The 26,309-nt window shown below is 41.1% G+C and overlaps 1 protein-coding gene and 1 long non-coding RNA gene across 3 annotated transcripts in view; one reads left to right on the forward strand and one right to left on the reverse strand.

Moving 5' to 3' along the window:
• LOC110525838 (polypeptide N-acetylgalactosaminyltransferase 9) overlaps positions 1-26,309 on the reverse strand; it is an 89,486-nt gene that overhangs the window by 41,797 nt on the left and 21,380 nt on the right. For both annotated transcript variants that reach the window (XM_021606290.2, XM_036979970.1), the window contains exons 4-6: positions 23,923-24,097; positions 15,372-15,569; positions 11,154-11,271 (exon numbers count right to left, since the gene is read on the reverse strand). In XM_021606290.2, the coding sequence (XP_021461965.1) occupies positions 11,154-11,271; positions 15,372-15,569; positions 23,923-24,097 (491 nt within the window). The remainder of the gene's footprint in view (positions 1-11,153; positions 11,272-15,371; positions 15,570-23,922; positions 24,098-26,309) is intronic.
• LOC118964863 lies at positions 4,335-9,210 on the forward strand. Its single transcript, XR_005052074.1, has 3 exons — positions 4,335-5,054; positions 5,469-6,038; positions 6,164-9,210. It is a non-coding gene; the product is annotated as an uncharacterized LOC118964863 (long non-coding RNA).

Consider the following 26,309-nt stretch of genomic DNA (forward strand, 5'->3'; position numbering starts at 1 on the left):
TGCTGACTGGGTGTGTTTATAGAATGTTAAGTCCCTTATTGACTGAGGTGAATGAAGCTACAGCAACAAGGTGATAATGGCTGGAGTCAAATTTGCTTGTTTTTGCTGTTCTCCAAATTGGATTTTAGAGTTTAAAAAAGTGTAGAAATTATGTAACTTTGCCATACTCTAGGTTTAGCTGAAATGATGCCCCTGTCCTGTGTTGGTTCATTTGTCTAAACTTAAGTACCTGAAACTATCTGGCCAAACATTAAACCCGGAAAGTGACGAGGCAGGAGTGTATCTCATCTTTTGAGCAGGAGAGGACCCAACTGAGTTGAGCGATCAATCACCCTCTCCCTTTCTTCTACTTTGTGTTGATGTCGCTGGAGTTTTAATTAAGTTAATTCCACATCAAACAGAAGCGAGATTATGACCATATGCCAGGGATGAACGAGAGCCTGTGTGGATACAGTTGATGGGCTTTCAGAAAACTAATTATTACAACTTTATTTTGTTAAATAAATGTAAAATAAAAATAATCTTGGGTTGGTTGAACTCATTTGAATATCCCAGGAAAAGTGCCGTGGTGCAATCACTCACAGATGAGTTGAGATAAAAACACTTTACAAATACTTTCAAGAAGACACCATCAAGTGCATTGTCACCCTGACCCCTAGATACGTATGTATACAGTTGAAGTCGGAAGTTTACATACACCTTAGCCAAATACATTTAAACTCAGTTTCACAATTCCTGACATTTAATCAGAGTAAAAATTCCCTGTCTTAGGTCAGTTAGGATCACCACTTTATTTTAAGAATGTGAAATGTCAGAATAATAGTAGAGTGATTTATTTCAGCACATTCCCAATGGGTCAGAAAGTTTACATACACTCAATTCGTATTTGGTAGCATTGCCTTTAAATTGTTTCAGTTTGAGTCAAACGTTTCGAGTAGCCTTCCACAAGCTTTGGGTAAATGTTGGCCCATTCCTCCTGACAGAGCTGGTGTAACTAGGCTTCCTTGCTCGCACATGCTTTTTCAGCTCTGCCCACAAATATTCTATGGGATTGATGTCAGGGCTTTGCGATGGCCACTCCAATACCTTGACTTTGTTGTCCTTAAGCCATTTTGCCACAACTTTGGAAGTATGCTTGGGGTCATTGACCATTTGAAAGACCCATTTGCGACCAAGCTTTAACTTCCTGACTGATGTCTTGAGATTTTCCTTAAATATATCCACAAAATGCTCCTCCCTCATGATGCCATCTATTTTGTGAAGTGCACCATTCCCTCCTGCAGCAAAGCACCCCCACAACATGATGCTGCCACCCCCGTGCTTCACAGTTGGGATGGTGTTCTTCTGCTGGCTAGCCTCTCCCTTTTTCCTCCAAACATAACGATGGTCATTATGACCAAACAGTTATATTTTTGTTTCATCAGACCAGAGGACATTTCTCCAAAAAGTATGATATTTGTCCCCATGTGCAGTTGCAAAGCGTAGTCTGGCTTTTTATGGTGGTTTTGGAGCAGTGGCTTCTTCCTTGCTGAGCGGCCTTTCAGGATATGTCAATATAGGACTTGTTTTACTGTGGATATAGATACTTTTGTACTTGTTTCCTCCAGCATCTTCACAAGGTCCTTTGCTGCTGTTCTGGGATTGATTTGCACTTTTCGCACCAAAGTACGTTTATCTCTAGGAGACAGAACGCGTCTCCTTCCTGAGCGGTATGACGGCTGCTTGGTCCCATGGAGTTTATACTTATACTATTGTTTGTACAGATGAACGTGGAACCATCAGGCATTTGGAAATTGCTCCCAAGGATGAACCAAACTTGTGGAGGTATATAATTTTTATTCTGAGGTCTTGGCTGATTTATTTTGATTTTCCCATGATGTCAAGCAAAGAGGCATTGAGTTTGAAGGTAGGCCTTGAAATACATCCACAGGTCCACAACTCCAATTGACTCAAATGATGTCAATTTGCCTATCAGAAGCTTCTAAAGCCATTATATAATTTTCTGGAATTGTCCAATCTGTTTAAAGGCAAAGCCAACTTAGTGCATGTAAACTTCTGACCCACTGGAATTGTGATACAGTGAAATAATTTGTCTGTAAATTTTTTTTTGGAAAAATTACTTGTGTCATGCACAAAGTAGATGTCCTAACCGATTTGCCAAAACTATAGTTTGTTAAGAACAAATTTGTGGAGTGGTTGAAAAACAAGTTTTAATGACACCAACCTAAGTGTATGTAAACTTCCGACTTCAACTGTATATATATATATATTACACACAGTGTGTGTGTGTGTGTGTGTGTGTGTGTATGTATGTGTATATATACTGTATATATATATATATATATATATAGTAGCTACATATTCCTGAGGGGACTTGAAAATGAAGGGCAGTGTGTTGGTCTCATGAGATGCTGTATCAGCAAACAATAAGTGAGAGATGGAAAATGCATGATGCAATAAATGTGTATTGACACTTCTGGCAGAATTCATTTCTATTCCTTCTTGATATTTTTTTATTTTTGCAAACTCAGCCTCATGGTAAGCAATGTTTTCATCTCTGATACCAGGGTATGGGTTTCAAATTAGACTTATTTATAAGTCACAGTGAACAGCAGAAAAAAATAAACTTCTTTAATACTAATATTTTGGAAGAGCAATGGCATCGATAATCAACATCATTAAATATCATGACTAAATTAACTATTTTGTACACATACAGTACTGGGATAAATGGTAAAACTGTGATATCAAGATACAGCAGAAACATTTACTTTAAAATCTGCAGTCTATATCTTCCTCTCTTTATGATTTCTCCCACATGTACATGAAAACCCCTCCTATTCCCTGTAGTGTAAATACATTTCTAAACTGTTCAGTGGAGGCTCCTCAGGGGAGGACCAATATATTCACGTCACCAAATAATTGATTAAACACACACTTTGGAATAAAGGTCTACAGTAGCCTCTACAGCAGTCTGTAGGGTTGCACCAGCTGGCTCTCAGGGTTGGGTAGGTTACTTTCTAAATGTAATATATTAGTTACTTGTTACTTGTCCAAAAAATGTAATCAGTAACGTAACTTTTGGATTACCAAAACTCAGTAACGTAATACGATTACATTCGGTTACTTTTAGATTACTTTCCCCTTAAGACTCATTCGAAGAAGACAAAAATGTATGTTACCAATTGAACCACATCTATTGCAGGATAAATCAATGTTAAAATGTACATAGCTGGCCATATATGGGATGTTACATTTTACTTTATGGGTTGGTTATGTAGGCTTTGTCACATCCTGACCATAGAAAGCCTCTATTTTCTATGGTAGAGTAGGTCAGGGCGTGACTAGGGGGGTTAGTCTAGTTTCTATCTGGGGTTCTAGGTTGTTTTTTCTATGTTGGGGTTTTGGTATGATTCCCAATTAGAGGCAGCTGGCTATCGTTGTCTCTAATTGGGGATCATACTTAACCTGTGGGTTATGGGATATTGTTTGTTTTGAGTTAATGTTGTTGTCACAGTTTGTTGTTTGTTAGTTTATTGTTTTGTATTTGCTATAGTTTCACTTCTTTAATAAATTATGTGGAACTCAACATACGCTGTCTTGTTCCGACATTCATTCCAACGAACGTGACACCTATCGCTTTCTACTAAATATAATAACATGATTAAATGATATCTTTACATTTAATAACCAAAGTCTCAGAACTTCAGTCATTCCAATAAATATTATACCCTTTGATCAAGAATATGACTTGGAAATATGGAAGTATAGATTAGCCAAATGGTTTTACCTGAGCATAACCCCAAAACTAAAGATTTATTAGCCAGCCCTACTCTCTTGTTGATGATTTTGTGGTCATGGAGGACTGATTGGGCTCATTGATCAAGTTGAAAAATAAATGCTGTGATCATGGAATGACATGCACTGAGCACTAGTGAAAAATTATTGCCATATGCCGCAATTGCTATAGGCCTATTGTTTACCTTTTTGTTGGTAACACTTTGATGTCTTGATAATATGCAGCTGTTTAAATCCATAGTTGAAACAACAAACTTTCTGAATTAAAAAAAGTTATCCTCGAAGTAATCATCTACTTTTTCAAAAGTATCTGTAATCTGATTACAATATTTTGCAGGTAACAAGTTAGTTACATGTTAGGGATTACGTTTTTTTTAACTAATTACATGTAAGCCATTACTCCCCAACCCTGCTGGCTATGGCTATCCAACACTGGAAATCTTTCAAGTCAATGTCAATTTTTGGTTTTATTAATATATTGCCACCGAGGCCCACCGGTGTAACTGCTTGCTTAACTGTACTGTAACGGGGTTACTAACGCATTAGTTCTAGTAGCTATGTTGACCATGACGTTACTAATGTCATTAGTTTATATGGTGACAACCGTGTAGCTGTTGGCTTGGAAAGTTTTTTTTCTTCTCAGTCACAGACAGCTGATGTGTTGTGAACTGAAATCCACAAGGGGAGGGAAACAGTGAAAGGAGGAGAAGGAATTACTCAACAAACACATTTTTCCCGCTTTTTGTAGGTGACTGCTATGAAAGTGCATTGTTTTAGTGGGATCAGGGTTGAATTCATTCCGCGAATTCTGTTTAAAATCATTTCTTTAAATGGTAGCAAACGAAACGGGGATAAACATACCGGAATTTGTCCCAAAGAAACTCACGTTCGCAACTGTTGGACTAACGAGTACACACTAGATACGCTTAGCACACAACCGTGAGACAAGGACATTTCTGGTTGCGACAACCAATCATATCTCCGTCTGCAACCAAGAATTGCACTCGCCAACCAATCCAAGACACCAGTGCAACCAAGTGGTAACCAAGAATTAACCGATGAGGTTATAGCTATGGCGGGACCTTTAAACTCTAGAAGAGGACAATGGAAAAAAATACTGTAACCCCAGGGTCGTCACAATACGTTTCTTCTCAGGAAATTTTGTTCGGGAGTTATTTATTTTCTGAAGTAACGTTAGCTATGACGGGATATTTAAACGCTAGAAGAGGACCATGGAAAAATATATTTCCTCTCAGGTAATTTTGGCGAGTTATCTTTCTTTTCTGAAGTAACGATAGCTACAATTTTATTGTTGTCTGCTGTTTTTATTAATCATCATCATTATCATCGATCGGATTATCTAGCAGGTAAGATCAGTGTATTTGGCCACAGTAATATGTTAGCACAGTTAACAAGATTTACAGTGTAGCTACAGTAACGCGTTCTAACGCGTTAGTAAACTGGTGTATTGACACTGACACAGGTTATCGACGTAAAGTAACGTTAGCTAGCTTAACGTCCGATGACTCTAGTAGCTAAAGATAGCATAAGTAGCTAGAGTTTATATACTTCATTTTATTGTTCCATCTATTAACCCAGTCTGCTCACTGTGATTAAAATGTATATAATTTATGCTTATTAAATACAAACTTTCCCCTTTATTTTCACAGCAGACACGGAGCCCGGGTTCAGAAAACTGCCAAATGGAAGCCTTGTCTTAACGGACAGTAATGATTCTAGGATTTACAGGACATAAACTACTAAAAGAGTGTGGAGCCAGGCTGTGTCTCCAGGCAATGTGGTGGAATCAGCCAGGAGGGCTGTACTGCTCAGAGGTGGCAACCCAACAAGCAGGGCACATTTGCTGGGTCAGCATGAGATACAGTTTGGCCTTTATAAGGAGCAGTCTTTCAAGTGGGTGGTTGAAAATGTGCTGGGCTGGGCTGGGTATTTGGTGGCATCGATGCAGAAAGAATCTGCCTCTCAGCCAGCGAGGAGTGATTTCAAAAACCATGCTGCTAATAAGATGGCTTTCAAGGAATACATGGAGCTCTTCCACGAGGGCCGGGAGGCTATCAGGATTAAGTCCACCACCCAGCCATTCAAAGACCAGATGCCCACTGGTTCCCAGAGGTCCTCAACATCCTCACTCAGGTCATTGCTGGTTGGACAATTACGCCCCTCCCAGAATCTCGACAGCACAATAAGGAAGCTCATGTCTCCTCGGAAGGTTCAGCCTAGTAAGCTCTATATTATGTTAATATAAATTATTTCATAATGTTATATTTTAGTTTATGGAGATAATAGATAAGTAAAACAATGTTTAATATGTTGATCTAATTTATTGAATAGTTCTACTTTTCAGCCCTTCCAGCCTCTGAGCCTGATGATGGTGAGCTCCTTATGGCAGCAGAGCAGCTTGAGTCAGACGTGCCGTGACCAATGGAGTTACAAGTATCAAGTTATTACATATAGTACTCACTGCTCAGCCTCTTTAAGTCTCATTCTACGTGTTTGTGTGGTGTATTTATAGTGATGACTTACATCATTTAAAATGTATCAGGCCTACACAGTATGTCTCATGTGATATGAGGACCTGTCCTTGGGGAATTTATCATCAATACATTATTTATTGTGTTGAGATGTTGTCTTTTGATTTCAGAGAGCGACGTAGTATGCCTTCCCAAGGATTGGCAATGCACTTTGCCTGATGTGGACCATAAGTGGGTGTCCAAGGCATTGTTCGGGTGGTCGGGGAATAGGATTCCAGAGATGGACTTTGCCAGGGTTGACAAAATGTGGTGGGACGCCCCTCCACCACCCCTCATCTGCAGCTCAGCACCGGTGATGGAGAGGTACTTTGTCCATCCTCTGCTGCTCTGGATGCCCAGGAAGCTCTGGCAGGTGAAGCTGTATTGCCCAGATCTTACTATCTGGCAGCAGAATACCTTCAATGTCCCAAGTGCAGTAGGAAAGTCATCAGTTGGAACCACAGCATCCTTTCCCAGCTGGACATAGGCCACAGCATCCAGTTTCCCTGCATTTTGACAGCTAAACCCGTCTGTGACATCAAGGTAGTTCATCTGATGAGACAGCGAGGTCTAGGGAACAGCAGCAGCCATATACAAAAGAAGGTGGAGGAACAATGCAGTCCTCGGCTGCAGAGGACTATCCCTTATCTGACTGACTGCAAGCTCTACTCCAGTGCAGTCAGTGTTGGACTGGTGACACTAGTAGCATTCAAGAGCCCCCCCCCAACATCTGTGCCCAAGTACCGCTGGCTAATACACCCAGGATGTCCTGCCCCAACTGGATGAGGTCAAGGCCAGCATTACCTCCCACGGTCCTCAAGATTGACTCAACCAAGAAGGTAGTAAATAAGTTGGCAAGCCACAGTGCCAAAACTGCTGTGTGGGCCACTAATGTGGGAAATGAGCATGGACAAGTCCTCATGTCCGTGCTCACAGCCAGTGAGGGCAAAAGGACTGGGCCCTATGGTCGATGGCCTCATCAAAAAGTATGCGGATGCTGGAATCACAACACCTTCCATCCTGTATGTGAACAGGGACTGTTGCGTAGCAAGCCACATTCAGAAGATGTTCGCTGCCTGGCCACAGCTGAAGATAGAGCTGGACATGTGGCACTGCATGAGGCGCATTGCAGTTGGTTGCAACACTAACTCTGTCTCAGCCAGTGCATTTTCCAGTACGACCAGGATGACCTAAAAGCACTGAAGGATGCAAAACTAAAAGAGCTGGAGGCAAAGCTCATGGGTCCATTAGATGCTGATGTCATGCGTAACATCACTCGGAGTGAGCTGGCCCTGCACTGCCGAAGAACCACACGTGGCACAGAGGAAACCCAGGCTCTGATCACTGAGCTCATCAATGGCTGATGGTGAGAAGGGGCGTGACTCCTTGGGTGTGCCTCTGATCAACTCCTGCAGGATGGAGGACTTCCCCTGCCCACATACAGATGTGCCAGAAGTTCCACATCACTAGAATGCTTCCATCTTCACCTGAACCGATTCCTCCCAGGGAAAAACGCAATCAAAACAATTCACTTTTAATGTACAATTACTGTTGTCTCTGTTTGAACTGGTGGTTGTATTCGAATGTACCAACCTTGTGAATTTATATTTCAGGTACACTAGCCAGTGATACCTTCTATCAGACGTACCTGGTTGATGGATTGGCACGGTGGAATCAGGACCATGCTGTTGCTGCTACAAGTGACAGGAAGGAGCCACACTCCTACAGTGTCATCCTTCGTCACACTGCCAACACCCTCAGGGAGGATATGCTTGGAAAGATTATGGTTCCTTACACTGTTCCAGGCAAATACACTGATGTCCAAGGGGAGGATGAGGGCTTTGTTGAATTTCAGGACCTGACAGTTCCAGTGCTGGAGACAGCCCTGCCTCTTGGCACCTTTCGTCCTATTCCCACCCCCTCTACCAGCATCCAGTCCTCAGCTGCATCAGTCAGTCCCCTGGCTTCCACTCTTGTACGTGGTACTCCACCACCTGGGCCTCTGTCCTCTACACCTGTGCTCGCCAGTCCATCAGTCAGTCCCATCCTCCACTCCTGTATGGGCTACTCCCCCCACAGGCAGGCAAGAGTGTGCAAGGCAATATTGAATGTGTCGCTGTCTGTCGCCTTGGCTGTGTTTGTAAATTCACTCTGGAATGCCAGAGTCTGCTCAGTGCGCTCTTGGGTGTTTGTAAATTCAGAGCGTTGTCAGATTGTCCGTTCGTAAAATTCAGAGCGTTTTGCTCCCGTAGCGTTTAAAACACACACTGGACGCTCTGGCCAAATAGTAGGTTTGATCCGAGCTAGCGTTCTGACCTCACAACAGCAGCACCCAAGCTAACTGACTGAAGTTGGCTAGCTTGCTAATGAGAGAACACAAATGAGAGAATACCTCACTCTGACCATTTTATTCGCCCTAGCAGAGCTGGTTAGGCTGCTTTCATGTTATCTAGTACGTTGACTGTAACTGCGGCTGGCAACAATTTACTGACACCCGTCATATTCAACAGGTGTTGCGTGTTATTAAATGAATGTTACCCCTTGATTTACTCACATTTCTCTTGACCTGTGCATCTATACTGAACAAAAATATAACGCAACATGCAATAATTTCAAAGATTTTACTGAGTTACAGTTCATATAAGGAACTCAGTCAATTAAAATAAATTCATTAGGCCATAATCTATTGATTTCACATGACTGAGAATACTCTGTTGGTCACAGATGGATAAAAAAAAGTATCTGTCAGTATCTGGACCTCATGCAGCAAGACACATCTCCTTCGCAGAGAGTTGATCAGGCTGTTGATTGTGGAATGTTGTCCCACTCCTCTTTCCAAACTTTTGACTGGTACTGTATATATTTTTGTTCGGTATACATTGTAAACTTTCATTCATAGGCTAGGTTGTAGCAACCTCATGATGGGTAATATGGAAAATTATTGTATCATGTAGTAGCCTAAACCTATCGATGTTACATTGAACTGGGTGAATGGAATATGAAGGACAGCCATCCAATATGCTGTAATAGAAATAAGGCCAAGCTCATCAAAATGGTCCTCCCTCATCTTACACATCACTGACCGCCACTGATACCGTACATTGAAAAAATGCAATAATACACTTCTGATCTTGATTCCCTCCAATGACTGTTTTATTCAGCTACTGCTTACCCCAAGATCTCCTCTACCACACAGAAGACCACTGTGGCCTGTGAACCCAGCATCTTCTCTCGCTCGCTATCAATCAATGAGATGGCCTCAGAGACATAATTGCTCCATGCAACAGAGAAGCCAATCTCCATTCCATTAGAGGCTGTACAATACAGTATTTATGGTGGTGAATCAAAGTTGATTTGTTATTCAACCATTCTTATACAGGTATATTTGTTTCATTTTCCTCACAAAGACAGAACTAGAGAAGAAAAGGTACCAGTATTTGCATAGGCATTATGGTGAAAGACAAAGAGAGACTTATGTTACGACATTTGTGACATTGGTGTTAGTATTGCATGGAATCAAGGAGAGTGCAATCACTTTATGTAAGCATTGTGCACATGTCAGACCTGATGCAAGTCATTCAATGGAGCAGAATGACAAAGTGGAGTACATCAGTATAAAAAAAAACACACTCCAGTGAGTTTCTTATAACACTCTATTTAGTGGCCGTATCTGAATCAATCTCCTACCTTATGAACCGACCACTCAGTGGCATGGTTTGCTGCATAAAGGCAGGTCCGGTGAATAACAAAGCAGAGTTTAACCTTGAAGACTGAAATTCGGGGGTGGCATACTGAACATTGAAGTTACTATTAGGCTCAATGAAGAATGTGACTGTTCACTGGTAACAAACCTGAAACAAACATTTACTTGTTGTCTGAATGTCTCTTACTATTCAGCGGGAAAACCTTTCTATTAATGAGGAAATGTCGCGCTAGTCCATTTAGAATGATGAGGACTTTGAGACGGTCATCAGCTCCTATAATATTCCGTCCAGGTTCCTCAGAGGGGTTGAGTTATCAATAAACTAACCAAGATCTATCCCCTCGCCTCTGAAGTGAATTTTCAAAGACTGCAGAAACCCTTCTGAAGCACCGTTCAAGCAATCTGAAGATTTTAAACTGGATGTGATGACATTAATGAAGGATACTTTTTCAAGCACGTCTCATTCCAATAAGCCCAGAGTGAGTTTAGATTCAGAGTGGTTCCACTTGGCTGAGGAGAAACATTTTCTGAATTTAAACGCGACCAATTCTTCAACCAAGCCTCTGCTCACATGAAGCGTTAAATTCAACTCAAAGCAGCTGCAAAGAGATTTACATTTTCAGTATAGGGCTTTAAAGCCATAGGGTTGACTGAAATATTTGCATTAAGGATTTTCCCTCCCATCTGAGAAACATATTTCTAACATCTCTCAGTTGACGCCTCTCAGTTGACGCCTTTGGGTATTGTATCTTAAGCTACTACCCGTATTCTACAAAACATAAGGAAACTTAATCGTGAGCCATTCCAAAGAAGGGAATATAAACACAATAAATCATTTCAATAGGACTTTCCAAGTGAGCCGGCGCTGTACCTAATATTGGATTTGTAATTACTGGTATTATGTTCAGGCACACTAGTCTTTCCTTTCCAATCCCACTCGCTTTAGCTGAATAGGCTTATTAACAACCTCAACTTCCAACGACACTTCTAACTCCTTTTTCTGTGTGATTATGATTTTGTACCTTCATGTTGTAACTTCTCAAAAATAAATGTGTCCATTTGAGTCTATCAAAAGAATGTGGATGTATTCAATCGGCAGAATAAATCAGTGTTGTACTCACGCGCATGCCAAGCTCAATGTTCTCGCCACCATAGACTTCCATGCCAGGATCAAGGAGGCCGATCTGGCCAAAGTATTCTCTGTCCACCACAAAGGAGCAGCCGATCATAGCTGGTGTCCTAGATGAAAAGACGGATGGAGAGAGGCTTTTAAAAACAGTGTTCATTCCCCTGTCTGTCTTGATCAGCCTCAGTGACACCCACAGTACACTCTGTTGAGTAGACACTTTACTCAAATAAAACAGGATTCATAGTAATGTTAATAATCACTGCACACCAGGCTGTTTGCACCCTGGGCTACACTGCAGGCCGATACACTATTTACTTGATTTCATTTCATTTAACACAAAAATCTATGCATGATTAACCTGGGAAAACCCCTGAGTAACAATGCATTTTACAAATCGGAGAACACCATTCTCCTCTCTTAATTGTACATCTACATGTGGGGTACAAGTGCACCCAGACCTTCTGTGAAAATACCACAGGCTAAGCGTTTGGTATATCTTTCGATATGCATTTTTCCATAAGTGTCTGTGTTAAAACATCAAGGGGACCAGCTTCCAGAGACATCTCCATAATACAATAGAACTGGGTCTATAAAGCTCTTCAAGGAAGAGGCGTGGCAGGTAGCCTAGTGGTCAGCGGGAAAAAACAAGGAACATTGCTTTAGGGATGTATGAGAGGGAAGCTATGATGGGGACAAGGTCCTCTAGTAAATATAGACGGTCAGACACACACACAAACCTCCATGAGAGAGCCACCTGTGCTGGCCTGATGGATGAGCCACTGTCCTCTCCACTCCAGCCTGCTCTCTCTAGGTCTCTAAAGTTGTTTTTATTTCCGGGCCACTGTCACCCTAGGCTTGCTTTTACTGGCTTTAGCCAATGCATTTAGTGCTCGATGACATAGACTTCATAAAAATGTAATATAAAAATATAGCAGTCCATGATGTGCGATGACAGAGTCAAAAAGCTTATTTTCAATCTGATCAGTGGGTAGCTGTAGTCTACTGCAGCATGGAGCCTAGTACACCATACATTAACATGCACAGTGGAGAGTGCAGTTCTGTACGGCTGGCCCTACTGTATGCTATCGGGAGGAGGTTATTAGAGAGGGAGGATGAAGAGGGAACGCTATAATGATTAATTGACACTGTGTTAATATTCAAAAGGAGGTTGTTTAGCGATATCAAGGATGCTGTGCATGTTTATATTTGTTTGCATATAGTCGTGTTTAGACGATAATTGCAGTAGTTTTGTCTTCCCAAAATAATCTGCATGGAGTGTGCTTTATGAAATTATTATGTGGGGTAAGGAAGACACAAACACACACACACGTACACACACACACACACACACACACACAAACCAACATCTGCGCAATCACTGCTCTATAGATATCTTGCAAAAATCTCCCTTTTCCAGTGGGCAAACTGCTTACACACTCATCCTCGATCTGGTTTTTCACCTCCTTTTCTTATTTTATGATGTTTTTCAGTAAGTCAAAGACTGACGTTTTTTCTATTACAGTGCCTTCAGAAAGTATTCACACACCTTTACTTTTTCCACATTTTGTTGTGTTACAGCCTGAATTTAAAATGGATTACATTGAGATGTATTGTTACTGGCCTACACACAATACCCCAATGTCAAAGAGGGATTATGTTTTAAGAACGTGTAACTAATTAATAAAACATGAAAAGCTGAAATGTCTTGAGTTAGTAAGTATTCAACCCCTTCGCTATGGCAAGCATAAATCATTTCTGGAGTAAAAAATATCCATAGTCACATAATAAGTTGCACGGACTCACTCTGTGTCCAATAATAGTGTTTATCATGATTTTTTGAATGACTACCTCATCTCTGTACCCCACACATGCAATTATCTGTAAGGTCTCTCAGTCAAGCAGTGAATGTCAAACACAGATTCAACCACAAAGTCCAGGGAGGTTTTCCAATGCCTCACAAATAAGGGCACCTATTGGTACATGGGTAAAAAATAAATACAAAGCAGACATTTAATATCCCTTTGAGCATGATAAAGTTATTCATTACACTTTGGATGGGGTATCAATATACCCAGTCACTACAAAGATACAGGCGTCCTTCCTAACTCAGTTGACAGAGAGGAAGGAATTCGCTCAGGAATTTCACCAATGGTGACTTTAAAACAGCTAGACTTGAGAAATGTTCTTGTTACGTACAACCTCGTTAGCCAACGTTAGCTCAACCATCCCGTGGACGGGACACCGATCCTGAAGAAGTTGACCTTGATAGGAGAAAACTGAGGATTGATCAACAACAATGTAGTAACTCCACAATACTAACCTAAATTACATAGTGAAATGCCAGTACAGAATACAAATATTCCAAAACATGTATCCTGTTTGCAATAAGGCACTAAAGTAAAACTGCAAAGAATGTGGCAAAGAAATTAACCTTATGTCCTGAATACAAAGCATTATGTTTGGGGCAAATCCTAAACACCACATCACTGAGTACCAATCTTCATATTTTCATGCATGGGTGGTGGCAGCATCACGTTATGGGTATGCTTGTCATCGGCAAGGACTAAGGAGTTTTTTTTTAGGATAAAAAGATGTGGAATAGAGTTGAGCACAGGCAAAATCCTAGAGGAAAAAGTGGTTCAGTCTGCTTTCCAACAGACACTAGGAGACAAATTCACCTTTCAGCAGGACAATAACTTAAAACACAAGGCCAAATATACACTGGAGTTGCTTTCCAAGGTGACTTTAAATATTTTGATTGGCCTTGTTACAGTTTTGACCTAAATTGGATTGAAAAATCCATGGCAACACTTAAAATGGTCTGTCTAGCAATGATCAAAACCAACTTGACAGAGCTTAAAAAATAATCATGTGCAAATATTGCACAATCCAGCTGTACACAAAGCTCTTAGAGACGTACCCAGAAAAACTCACAGCTGTAATGACTCAGGGGTGTGAATACTTACTGCATGTAAATTATATTTCTGTATTTCATTTGATACATTTGCAAACATTTATAAAAACATGTTTTCACTTTGTCATTATGGGGTATTGTGAGTAAATGGCTGAGAAGAAAAAACAATTTAATTAATTTTGAATTCAGGCTCTAACACAACAACATGTGGAATAAGTCAATGGGTGTGAATACTTTCTGAAGGCACTGTTGTGGATATATTTTTGGATGCCCAAACACCTCAGCTCTGAATAGCCATAGGCCTACACTACATTATTGTTGATGGGCAGAGAGATGTAGGAAACAAGCACAGGAATGATCTCCAATAGGGATCAACACAGCCAACACACTCCACCTGCCTCTTGAGGCGTGGAGTGTAAATAACAGGACTGCAAATAGCACCTGCAATGTTTGCAGTCATTCCACTGCTGTTATCTTACAACTGATATCTTACAACAGAAACGATTGGGTTACTGTAGTCCATATGAAAAGGAATAAAGTTTAGTTTTTCATGCTTGTTCTCCTGTATGTCCGTTTAATCTGTCTCAGGGGCAACAGCAACACCACTTAACAGAGCCCTGCTTGACATTATTTATAGTGCTTAACATTTCTGTCTCTAACTGGCAAAGCATGGTTCGGTTGTAATTCAAACAGTGATCAGCAAAGTAGCATAGCCATGATGTCAGAACAGTCTGATTGAAATTTTTCTCAGAGGAGAAGTCTCATATTGTCTCTTCTGTCTCTGTTGGTTGGCTTCTGACATTGTGTTAAATTAGAATCATAAGCTAAATTATGCTTTAATGTCTCAACCAGAAGACAAATGGCCCATAGCACATGGCTCAGCAGTCACCTCCAGTCTTCAGACACAGCATTAGGGGCTATATGAATAATTAATTACAACTATTTTATGACCTGATTTGTGTGTATTGCCATGACCTTGCCCCAGCCAAACACATGTCCGGAGAAATAAGACTATTTCTGTTTAATTTAAGAAATATGACATAATAATAATAATGCTGAACATATAAAAAATACATAAAACATGATTTACCTGAGGCTCCTAGGTGAATATTTACTGTAATAATCACCAACTCTATGATTACAGTGACAACATGTATTCCATACAATACAGCACCAATGAACATTGTAGACTAAAGTCATATACAGCGCTCACTGTATGAAATTACACTAATGACCCAATATCAAGGTTTTCTCATCAAAATGGAGGGGGTGCTCAACTATAGTGAGGTCTGTTACCTGATGGGGGCTGTCTCGTCGCCCTTGTCCAGCCACTCCTGAGGGGGGATAATGTACATGCACCACAGGCCCCAGTTGTAGCCGTGGGCCGCGTTGGCGTACTGCTGCACCTCGAACGTGTTGAACTTGATGTTGTCGATGGCCGGGAGGATGATCCGGGTATGGTCCTCCTTCACTCTGGTCAGGATAGGCTCCGCCCTTTGATAAGAGAAGAGAGACATCAGGGTTGAGCTATTGTACTGTGACACTGTCACAACCATCAAACAATCACTCACTCACGCCGCCAAACTTACCCTAGTAAAACTGACTATCCTACCGATCCTCAACTTCGGCGATGTCATCTACAAGATAGCTTCCAATACTCTACTCAGCAAACTGGATGCAGTTTATCACAGTGCCATCCGTTTTGTTACTAAAGCACCTTATACCACCCACCACCGCGACCTGTATGCTCTAGTCAGCTGGCCCTCGCTACATATTCGTCGCCAGACCCACTGGCTCCAGGTCATCTACAAGTCCATGCTAGGTAAAGCTCCGCCTTATCTCAGTTCACTGGTCACAATGGCAACACCAACCCGTAGCACGCGCTCCAGTAGGTGTATCTCACTGATCATCCCTAAAGCCAACACCTCATTTGGCCGCCTTTCCTTCCAGTTCTCTGCTGCCTGTGACTGGAACGAATTGCAAAAATCTCTGAAGTTGGAGACTTTTATCTCCCTCACCAACTTTAAACATCTGCTATCTGAGCAGCTAACTGATCGATGCAGCTGTACATAGTTCATCGGTAAATAGCCCACCCAATTTACCTACCTCATCCCCATACTGTTTTTATTTATTTACTTTTCTGCTCTTTTGCACACCAGTACCTGCAAATGACCATCTGATCATTTAACCACTCCAGTGTTAATCTGCAAAATTGTAATTATTCGCCTTCCTCCTCATGCCTTTTGCACACAATGTATATAGACTCTTTTTTTTCTTTTTTCTAATGTGTTATTGACTTGTTTATTGTTTACTCCATGTGTAACTCTGTGTTGTTGTCTGTTCACACTGCTATGCTTGATCTTGGCCAGGTCGCAGTTTTAAATGAGAACTTGTTCTCAACTAGCCTACCTGGTTAAATAAAGGTGAAATAAATAAATAAATAAAAATCATCCATCAACATCCCTTTAAAACACTGCAGAGAAATACATGTAATATATATGGCCAGCAATAAAAAAAAAAGCAGTGTTGGCTCCCTCAACATCTTTATTTCTCATCTACAGGGTTGCCAGGGATTCTCAATAAAAGCCTTTTTCCAAAAGCCTGCCAAAGTCTTCAACAGTGGCTTACTCTAGGGTGTTTTGCTTGCCACGTTCGGTGTCAGTGTACATCAAACTGTGTGCAGCACCCTTGGTGTTGTTGTCCCCTAGTCATTGAAGTGGCTGGCTACAGAGTGTGTGTGTTTGTTCCCTTCATTTCCTACTCACTTGGCCTATGGCATGCATGCTGATACCTTTGGGTAGATGGAAGGGGAATAAAGGTCTCTGCCAAGGGTCTCTTCATTTGCCATACTGTTAGCCCTGGCTATACTTTGATCATCTGTCTAATGTTAGTTCTGCTTCAGTACAGCTATAGAGCAACTACTCATACCTAGAAGCTGCATTTCGCACAATGTTCAATCTGACAGGCTGCAATTATGATCCATAATTACCGTAACTCTTTAGAAAACCCTCTCCCTCATCTCCCTCCATTCTCATCCTCTATCGCTCTCACCATATTTTCTTAAACTCTCTCTCTCTATCCCCTTCTCTCTCTCCCTCCCCTTTCACTCTTCACTATTTCTTTAAAAACCAAACCCATTTATCTTCCAAAAGCAGAAGTATTCTTTATCACATCAGGGTAGTGGAAAGAGTGCAGGGGAATGGATCCAAATGGAGCTATAAGTGGGTTTCCGGTAAAAATGACTGACAGATGCACTACTAAGTAAAAGCAATCATTTAATAAGAGCGGCATGATTGTAAAAACCTTCCCATCTCATTCGGAAAGATTGGCATATGAGAGACCTGGGCCTCTACTTACTTTAAGGTGTAATGGAAAGGATAAAAGTATGTGTGGGAGAGGGGTTGACTTCCCCATCTGCTGTTGGAAAGTTGGTCAGTGTCCAGGTAAAGAAATGTGTTGATGAGCTACATTTTCTGACAAACATAATTTACCCGACTGTGCTTTGAACAGTCAAACTTGAACGATGAAGTAATAAAAACGTAATAATTGAAAGGTGATAAAAAAATATTGCAACGCTAACTTATTGTCACTGAACACCTGAATTGAAAACGACTGCATTTAGATTCATTAAACGCTAGGATGTTTGTGTAGCCCTAATCCCCAGGTAAGTTTTGAGATATCTATTGCCAATATGTTATTTCTCAGCCAGCAAATAAATATTGTATGGAGTTAATTCTACTTAGAATGAGTAGGCTAAGTTTTACTTCCCTCAACAACCTACTGTAAGCGTCATATTGCCAAGTGCCTAACATGGATAGGCAAGGATGAATAGAGTATATCTACCACATGCTGAAATCTTGCTTTTGGTGGATCCTGTATGCATTCTCTAACCTTGAGAAGTCAGAACCCCCATCCAGTACACTCCATCAGTCATTCATCTTCACCTGTCCCTCGACAGTACAGTGGCAGCGCAGCGCTAGCTAGCAGCGTGCTCAACACTAGCTACCTCACCAGGTACCTCAGAAACAATGAGGGATCAGGTTTGACTGATGAGGTTTTTCATTCCCCCCCCCCCTCTTCTTCTCCTATCATTTCATTTGCATCATCTCCGTGACGGTTATTCACCCACATCGGTCCAGATTCAATTTGGTTTCATATTCAAGTAGTGTTTTTTCCCCACAGTGATGACGCATGTAATCTTGTTCAAATACATTGTCGCAATAGGTCTCATTGTTTTTCTGGAGCTTCTCTCATTTTATTACTACCTGGTCTGGTCTCAAGCCTTTTTCAACATATACATGTACAGACGTTTTGGACAAAAGGAACATTTTATGAGTTGTTTACTTGATGTCTACATGCAAAAAAATAAACAGCCCTGCGTGTTTTTAACCCACTCAAAACCAGCGGAAGATGTCTAATATTGCAATCAACACTTATTTTCCTGACCTAAGCAAACACGCCTGCCTGGGGTTGAGCAGCATCATATGGCAGGATAGAAATGCCCTGATTTCAATCTGTGTGTACTTAAGTCTACATGCCATCTTCTGAGGATGGATTCTCTCCCTATCTGTCCTACCTTTGTCCTCTGCACAGAGCCCAGAACGCAGGCCGCTGAGATTACGACTCCATTCTTCCAGATTAATGGAATTCCTGTGTGACACATCTTGAATATTGGAAAGTTTCTCAAACACAGATTTATCACATAATGGAATCTAGCTTCATTCACAACCATGCAGCCACAGAACTGCAGGCGCTAAGTGCCTAAAACAGGATCTGTTTAATTCGTTTACAGGTTAATGCACCAGAACACGTGAGTTTCCCATGTAGAAAGTCGAGGGGATTTCATTGTGACCTACTGTAGCTTTTATGAGCGCAGTAGATGTGAGCATGTGTGTGCATGCACATTTGTTTGCATGTGTGTGAGAGAGAGAATGTGTGTGAGAGAGAGAATGTGTGTGAGCGTGTGTGTGCATGCACATTTGTTTGCATGTGAGAGAGAGAATGTGTGTGTGCATGCACATTTGTTTGTGTGTGCGAGCGTGTGTGTGTGAGTGTGAGTGTGAGAGAGAGAGAGTGTGTGTGTGTGTGTGTGTGTGTGTGTGTGTGTGTGTGTGTGTGTGGTGTCTGCATGTGAGAAGCCTTTCATCGCCTCCAGCCATGTTCTAGCACATTAAGACTGCACACTGTGCACAGATATTGGACTACCCAGTCACACAGTTGTCTTCAGGGCTGTTTTGGATAGATAATACATGAATCTGTAGCAAAAATATTCATATTAGGCAATACTACTGCTGTAAAAATGGCTGAATGAAATGTACAGATGTAGGATCTTAAATTGATCACCCTGTTGCAGGAGAACTTTCCTGCAATGCAGGGAATTAAAAACCTTTCATGTATTTGAGGTTTAAAAATGCTTTTGAAGTTTGTAATTACCACTTTGAAATTTCAGACTTGATTTTCCGTTACGAAAAAATGTATCAACCCCTATAAAAATGTGCATGAATTATAATACACATAAAGATTCACATTTCCTGTTGCTGTAGCACTACAGTATTTTCCTGCTGTAGCAAACTGTCTCAAATTAAGATTCTACATCTGTAGGGATCATTCACACTGAATTTAAAGTTAGTGTCAGGTCCACTGAATAAGGTTTTGGCAATATCATTATAGAGGTTAGGAGCTTGCAATACTATCTACCTTTAGCTTTTATATTACTTTGATCATTTTCAGTTGACCTGGTAGGTATATATGCTTGGGGATAAAAGCTGATAATACTGTAGTATTAGCAGCATAAATCTCTGTCTATTCTGTATTTTTGGATGCCCGCCTAGTGTGTGGTTTGTGAAGCACTCACTGTGTAAGCGTTACGCCATCTTCCTCCTTTCAAGACGGATAAACACTGAACCAAGACCAGTCAGTCAGAGCAAGAAGAAAGGTAAGACATGTTTCAATTTAGCTGTGAAAAAAAGGCCACAGGGTTTCTAGAGCTCAGTACTGTTAAATGAAAAATAATACTTTTAGCACACTTGCACAGCAAGCAGACTGAGCTCATTATATCCACTAAAAGAGATACAAGCTTTGAGAAGAGACCACAAGTGTCAAAATATGTCCGATTTTTAAACTGTTTTGCACAATGAAAAGATGAACTACTCAGTATAAGGTCTATGAGATCTTATCTACCCTTTTCTTTTTTTTTTTACCTTTTTTGGAAATCAAGTTTAGTTCACAAATGTATCCAAGAAAAGCACCTCATTGAATCCTGTTAAAATATATTTCAATTTTCTGAACAACAAATGCAAAGCACACAATCCAAACCAATTGAGAGGTCCTTGGAAGAGGTTGGAACGGTCTCTTATTTTTCCTATTCTCCATTCTCTGACCTCAATCTGGGATATGAATCCTGGGATATGGTGGGATCACAAGGTGTAGCAGCATCACAGCACCATCAAAGCGTGGGGTTGTGACCTGTGCATTTCATTACAGCCATGCAGCCTACATCCAACACCCACAGCCTTTAATCTTCCCCTACACACATACACCGCTCGCATGGACTAATAATGAATCATTAATAACCTGATTGAAACAGTGCAGAATTCAAAAAACAAATAAATATACATTTATCTGAGGCTGCTCCCCCTGTGGGAGTTCAGAGTTCAAGACGCACGGATGCTCATTACAACCCTGTCGTATTTCCACCACATTAATTGTATTTACAGAAAAAATGGAGGTTAGCCTCGGAATGGATGACCCTAGTTTCTCAGCATTGGATGTAATAGTTGTAATGTTATGGCTTTGGATAACAGCAATAATGCAATGCAATGATATAACATCTACCCATCGAGGAAAATGTCAAACTGAATGTAAATATGTTCCATCCATTCCAACAATGAAAACTATTCAAACGCAAACTATTCATACTTAATAAACCAACATGGGTTCAAGGAAATTGAAAGTGTCAAAGTACGTTTTAAGATGCAATTGTATCAAACTGTCCTAGAATTCCGTATGTGTATAATCAATTCCATGCTAAGGGTAAACAATATCAACTGGACAGTTTCTTGGCTTCAGAGTGCCAGCACATTCACTTGGCTCAGAAAACTGGATGCCTGCATGCATTACTAGCTCTAACAAGGTTATTCACTATGCCTCATGACAAAAAGCAGGGGAACAATCCATCTCACTTATCACTTATGTATGTGCCATAATGCATATTCATATGATGATGAATAGAGGGTCTTGTGATTGCAGCGAATGGACACGTCTAAGGTTTCTTCTAGTATTTGAATAAGGGCTTGCAGCACAATACGCCACATACTGTACATTCAACACGTGTCATATTTTTTGCTATTCACACTGACATCTATATACTCGGCTCTGTGCAAACACAGAAGCACACTCACAGTTGAAGGGCCAAAAATGTGCTGTATGCAACACAAATCAATTTCAATCAAATTCTGTTTGTCACATGCTTCGTAAACAGGTATAGACTAAAAGTGATTTGCTTACTTACGGACCTTTCCCAACAATGTAGAGAGAAAGAAAACAGAGAAATAATAGAAAAGTATTGACATGTAATAATAAAAGTAATAATGAATACACAATGAGTAACGATAACTTGGCTATATACACGGGGTATCAATACCGAGTCGATGTGCAGAGGGTATGAGGTAATTGAAGTAGATATGTACATATAGGTAGGAATAAAGTGACTAGGCAACAGGATAGATAATAAACAGTAGTTAGTGCAAAAGGTTAATGTAGATAGTCCGGGTGGCTATTTCGTTAACTAACTATTTAGCAGTGTTATGGCTTGGGGGTAGAAGCTGTTCAGGGTCCTGTTGGTTCCAGAATTAGTGCATCGGTATGGCTTGCATTGCGGTAGCAGAGAGAACAGTTTATGCCTGGAGTCTTTGACAATGTTTAGGTCCTTCCTCTGACACCGCCTGGTATAGAGTTCCTGGATGGCAAGGAGCTCGGCCCCAATGATGTACTGGCCCGTACACCGTATCCTCTTCAGCACCTTGCGGTCGGATGCCAAGGATTAACCAAAACATATTTCCTAGAGTGATGTAGTGCCTGATGTTTTTCATCTCGTTTATATCATTCTTTTTTTCTACATTCTATGGCTTCTTTGAGAGAATACGTCGAATCCAAGGGCACAGTTGTACATTTCATAAGCTGATGTACAAATATAATGTAGACTCATGTAGTAAAACAAATGAATGGCTGCTGTACCAAACAAAGAAGCCACACTATAAAAAAAGTGAAACGTGAAGTGTGTGTGTGTGAAGGCAGCAGGTGAACTAAATCAAAAGAAATTCAGACTGATCCCTGCATGTAAAACAAGAGAGTGAACATCAGAAACAAGGAGGGTGGTTCCTGTGGAGGTGAAAGGGTGGTGAGGGGATGGAAAAGCACATCCATTTTTTTCAGGAGCAGATGGGGAAACAGATGAGGGAACCACCAGGGAATCAATTATCATCACTCACTCCAAGTCCTGATGAAACCAACCAGCCGACTCCCCCATGTAGCTGGCTGGCTGGCAGAGACAGCTGGGTTTGGTGTGGCCATTAAGTTCCCACTAAAAGCCCTCCTGGTCCAGGATAAAGGTACATGAGATTCTCCTCCGCCCAGAAGTTGAAAGGTCGGTGGTGATGAATGTATAGCGGATCAGATCACAGTAGACTAAAAGCCCTCCTGGTCCAGGATAAAGGTACATGAGATTCTCCTCTGCCCAGAAGTTGAAAGGTCGGCGGTGATGAATGTATAGCGGATCAGATCACAGTCGACTAAAAGCCCTCCTGGTCCAGGATCAAGGTACATGAGATTCTCCTCCAGAGGACTAGACTAAACTCAGAGGGCCTTGAGCCTTTTTTAACTTTAATGCTGTATGTTGATTTGTTATAGTCAAATGTGTGTAGGAATCACATAGTCGTTTACTCATAACTAGGGAGGAGGGGACAAGGAGTTTTTATGACCATGTGATCTCACTTGTGACCTTACTCCAGGCCCTAGATTTTCCTGGTCCAGGGCAACTCTAGGCCCTATTCATTACAAATGATGCCATTCAATACTCTTGAACAAGATATTTAACCACCATTTTATTGAAGTGATAAGTAAATATATTTGGCATCTGTCTTCTCTTCCTGTTATGTCTGATGTTTGAGTTATGAAGCAATGGCAGTATCTTGTTAGGTGAAGTACTTATTAGGTGAAGTACTTATTACCCAAACCTTCGGTTCCAGCCCTCACCCAGCTTCCCCACAGCTTCCCCCTAGCTTCCCCAGGAACACACCACACACTCAGTCTTAAAAAGCCTGACAGGATGACAGGCTCAAATTAGGTGCCAATTACAATGCGCTTGAGTGACATGTTTGGTGGTAAGCATGACTGTCAGCCAGACATTGGGTTGAGACCCCCATCATGCTTATAAGACTAAAGTCTAAGGCCTGAGGAGGGTGGAAACAGTGTGGCAAACACAACATTTGAGCTGTTCTCTATTAAAACGTCAGCGACTTACAGGACAGCACAGTACAGTACCGTACCATCGTTGAAACCCAACGTGTATTTTCTATTGGCCATTAGTCACAGTTCAGGAGTGATGAGGAAAAGCTTATTAACTGTTCGAACTCTTTCAAAATGAAGGTCATATTCCCTGAATGTGCTGCCTCAGTAAGAATTCCTCGTAGCGTAAGCACTGTTTAGCTGACGCTTAATCAAAATGCTTAAGGAGCGACCCGCATATTTCATTGATGATTATGTAGGACTACAACCGTTGCACTCTAACATGAACCCCAAGAGGGAAAAGGAGAATGAAGAGTGTATGAAGATGAAGCACAGTTCTTACCAGGCAGTGTTGAACTCTACATGGGCATCAAAGAAGCCTACGACCGGGGCTGTTGCAGCGTTCCATCCGTGTATCCTGGCTCGAATCAGGCCCTCCCTCTTACTGTTGCGGACGATCTTTACCAGGCCTGGGTAACGCTTGTTCACATACTGGTCCAAGTTGAACTTCAGCTCCACTGGAGAGACAAGAAAAAGAGAATCAGTTCTGTTGGAAAACAACAACAAAAAATAGTATTGGCTTCACCGCAAATGCATAGTTTGCAGAAAGTGTTGTTTGAATCTGGTATACAACAATCAATCAGCATTGTTTGTCTGAATAAAAATGGGGTAATGAATTGCCCCAAGAAGAACACAACAGAGCTCAGCATCATGAGTTACGTAGAACTAGAGCGACCCAGCACACAGATGACTTTCTGTACTGTAAAAACATTCTCTCCCTCTCCCTTCCCTCTACTCCAAGGGATGAGCCTGGCTTTCTTTCCGTGTCGCTATCTTACCTGTAAATAAAGTCTGTGAGGTAAACAAGCAGTTCCACAAATGGCCCGACTGACTGAGCCCACATAATGTTTTTGGAGGATTGGTGAGTGTTTGAGGTTCTCCCCCCAGGTTGCTGAGTGCTCTACCTTCTATGGGAGAGAGAGAATAATAAGGGCGAGCAAAGCTTCATAATGGATCTGACGCCTGGAGCTGACGCCTGCTCTGTACATAAATCAACCTCTGAAAGAACACCTGGTCTAATCTGTAGGTCTCAGTTGGATAGAGGAGGTGCTGTCATTGGAGGTGTGTTATGTACTTTTTGTCAGAATGGGTAAAGCTGGTCTGCCTATAACATTAAAGTGGAAATCATCAGTAGAAAGTGACATGTTTGGTGGTAAGCATTCACAAACATTGGGGTAAAACAAGTTTATATTTGGGTTCTGATGGGGTACGGCAGTTGAACAAAGCTCATGTGTCATTTATATTATAAGTTATATTCTTCAAGAAGGGGTACATATCATTAATTTATAAGTCCAGACATGTATGTAGCAACTGATGATTGCGCCTTTAAGCAACCTTTGACTACAATACGACACTAACAGACAACCAATGACTAGAGCCAAATGTTTTTCCCGGTCATGTGATCTGACCACGAAAAACTCTGGGCAGTAGCTGTGACGACTGTGACCTGACCTCTACACCCTAGTTGAAGTTTCTCCTGGGCTTTTTTTTGTGTTTGTCTATGTTTAAGTTTACTAGAATGGCTTGTGAGCTGTGTGAAAACTGCAGCACCACTGATGCAGCTAAAAGATTATGAAACCCAACAAAAAGCACAATAATTGCATGGCTGTTCTGCTGGTGGGAGAAACGTTATAGGATCCCCTCTGGTGCCCAGCAAACAAATGGAAATGTGGATTGCATCCGTGGCACTGGAGAATTATGGACCATGGACTATGTTTTAAAGGGATCGACGATGCAAAACAGCAAAGAATAAATAACTATCCATCATACTGTGAATATGGAATGAATACATATTTCACCATACAGGGAGCCAAAGGATTTCAGGGTGAAATGGTCAGATTGTGAGAGGCCTTCTGCTGTGTCTGATAGATTTTTCTCACATGCATTGGTTTTATTTGATCAGTCTAAAGGCTTACACATTTTCATCTGCATACATTTATATCAAGTGGTTTATTTTGATGAATGACTTCTAGACTATGCCTATTGCCAAATATGTCCTGTGTGGTCACCAGAGATCAAAGGCCAGTGTGTAGCCATGTTGATTAAGGCCAATTGGCAGCGGGTTACATCATATATTACATAACTTATATAGCCTATACCACTGACAGAGAGAGAGAGAGAAAGAGAGAGGAGAGATTGGTCATATTTCTTGTCTTGATGATCAACTGCAATCCACTTGTATTTGGATTCAGCTCTCATGTCACATTATGAGCTGCACTCAATTTCGCTTCAGTTCAACAAATCCCAGCTAGCACATAACGTTCTAAGAACCATATGTTTCCTAGAGCTTGGTGAGAGTGTGGTTGTCCTACGGTTATTTTGCATACAAACAAAACACAAGATTCTGGGAACGGTGCAGGATGCCCAGCTAGCAAAAAAAAGTTATTTAGAAACATACACATTCTGTTCTTAGCGTCAACCAAACTTTCTCGATCTTCTATCTTGTTAAGTGTGTTCAGGTGTGTTGGCCGCGCGCACTAACTGGCCACAACTCATGTTAATGAGTGCTTGTTTCCTTTAAAATGGGGTCTGTTTGAATAGACTAAAATCAACACCTTAATAGGAGTTTTAAAAAACATGGCATTGTAGCTCCATCCTGTGTTGACTAATTCCATAGATAGAGAACAGAATCTCACCAATTTTGCATGATTCATGACTAAGCAAATTAAT

The sequence above is a fragment of the Oncorhynchus mykiss genome, chromosome 6, assembly GCF_013265735.2.
Source record: "Oncorhynchus mykiss isolate Arlee chromosome 6, USDA_OmykA_1.1, whole genome shotgun sequence".
Classification (NCBI taxonomy): domain Eukaryota; kingdom Metazoa; phylum Chordata; class Actinopteri; order Salmoniformes; family Salmonidae; genus Oncorhynchus; species Oncorhynchus mykiss.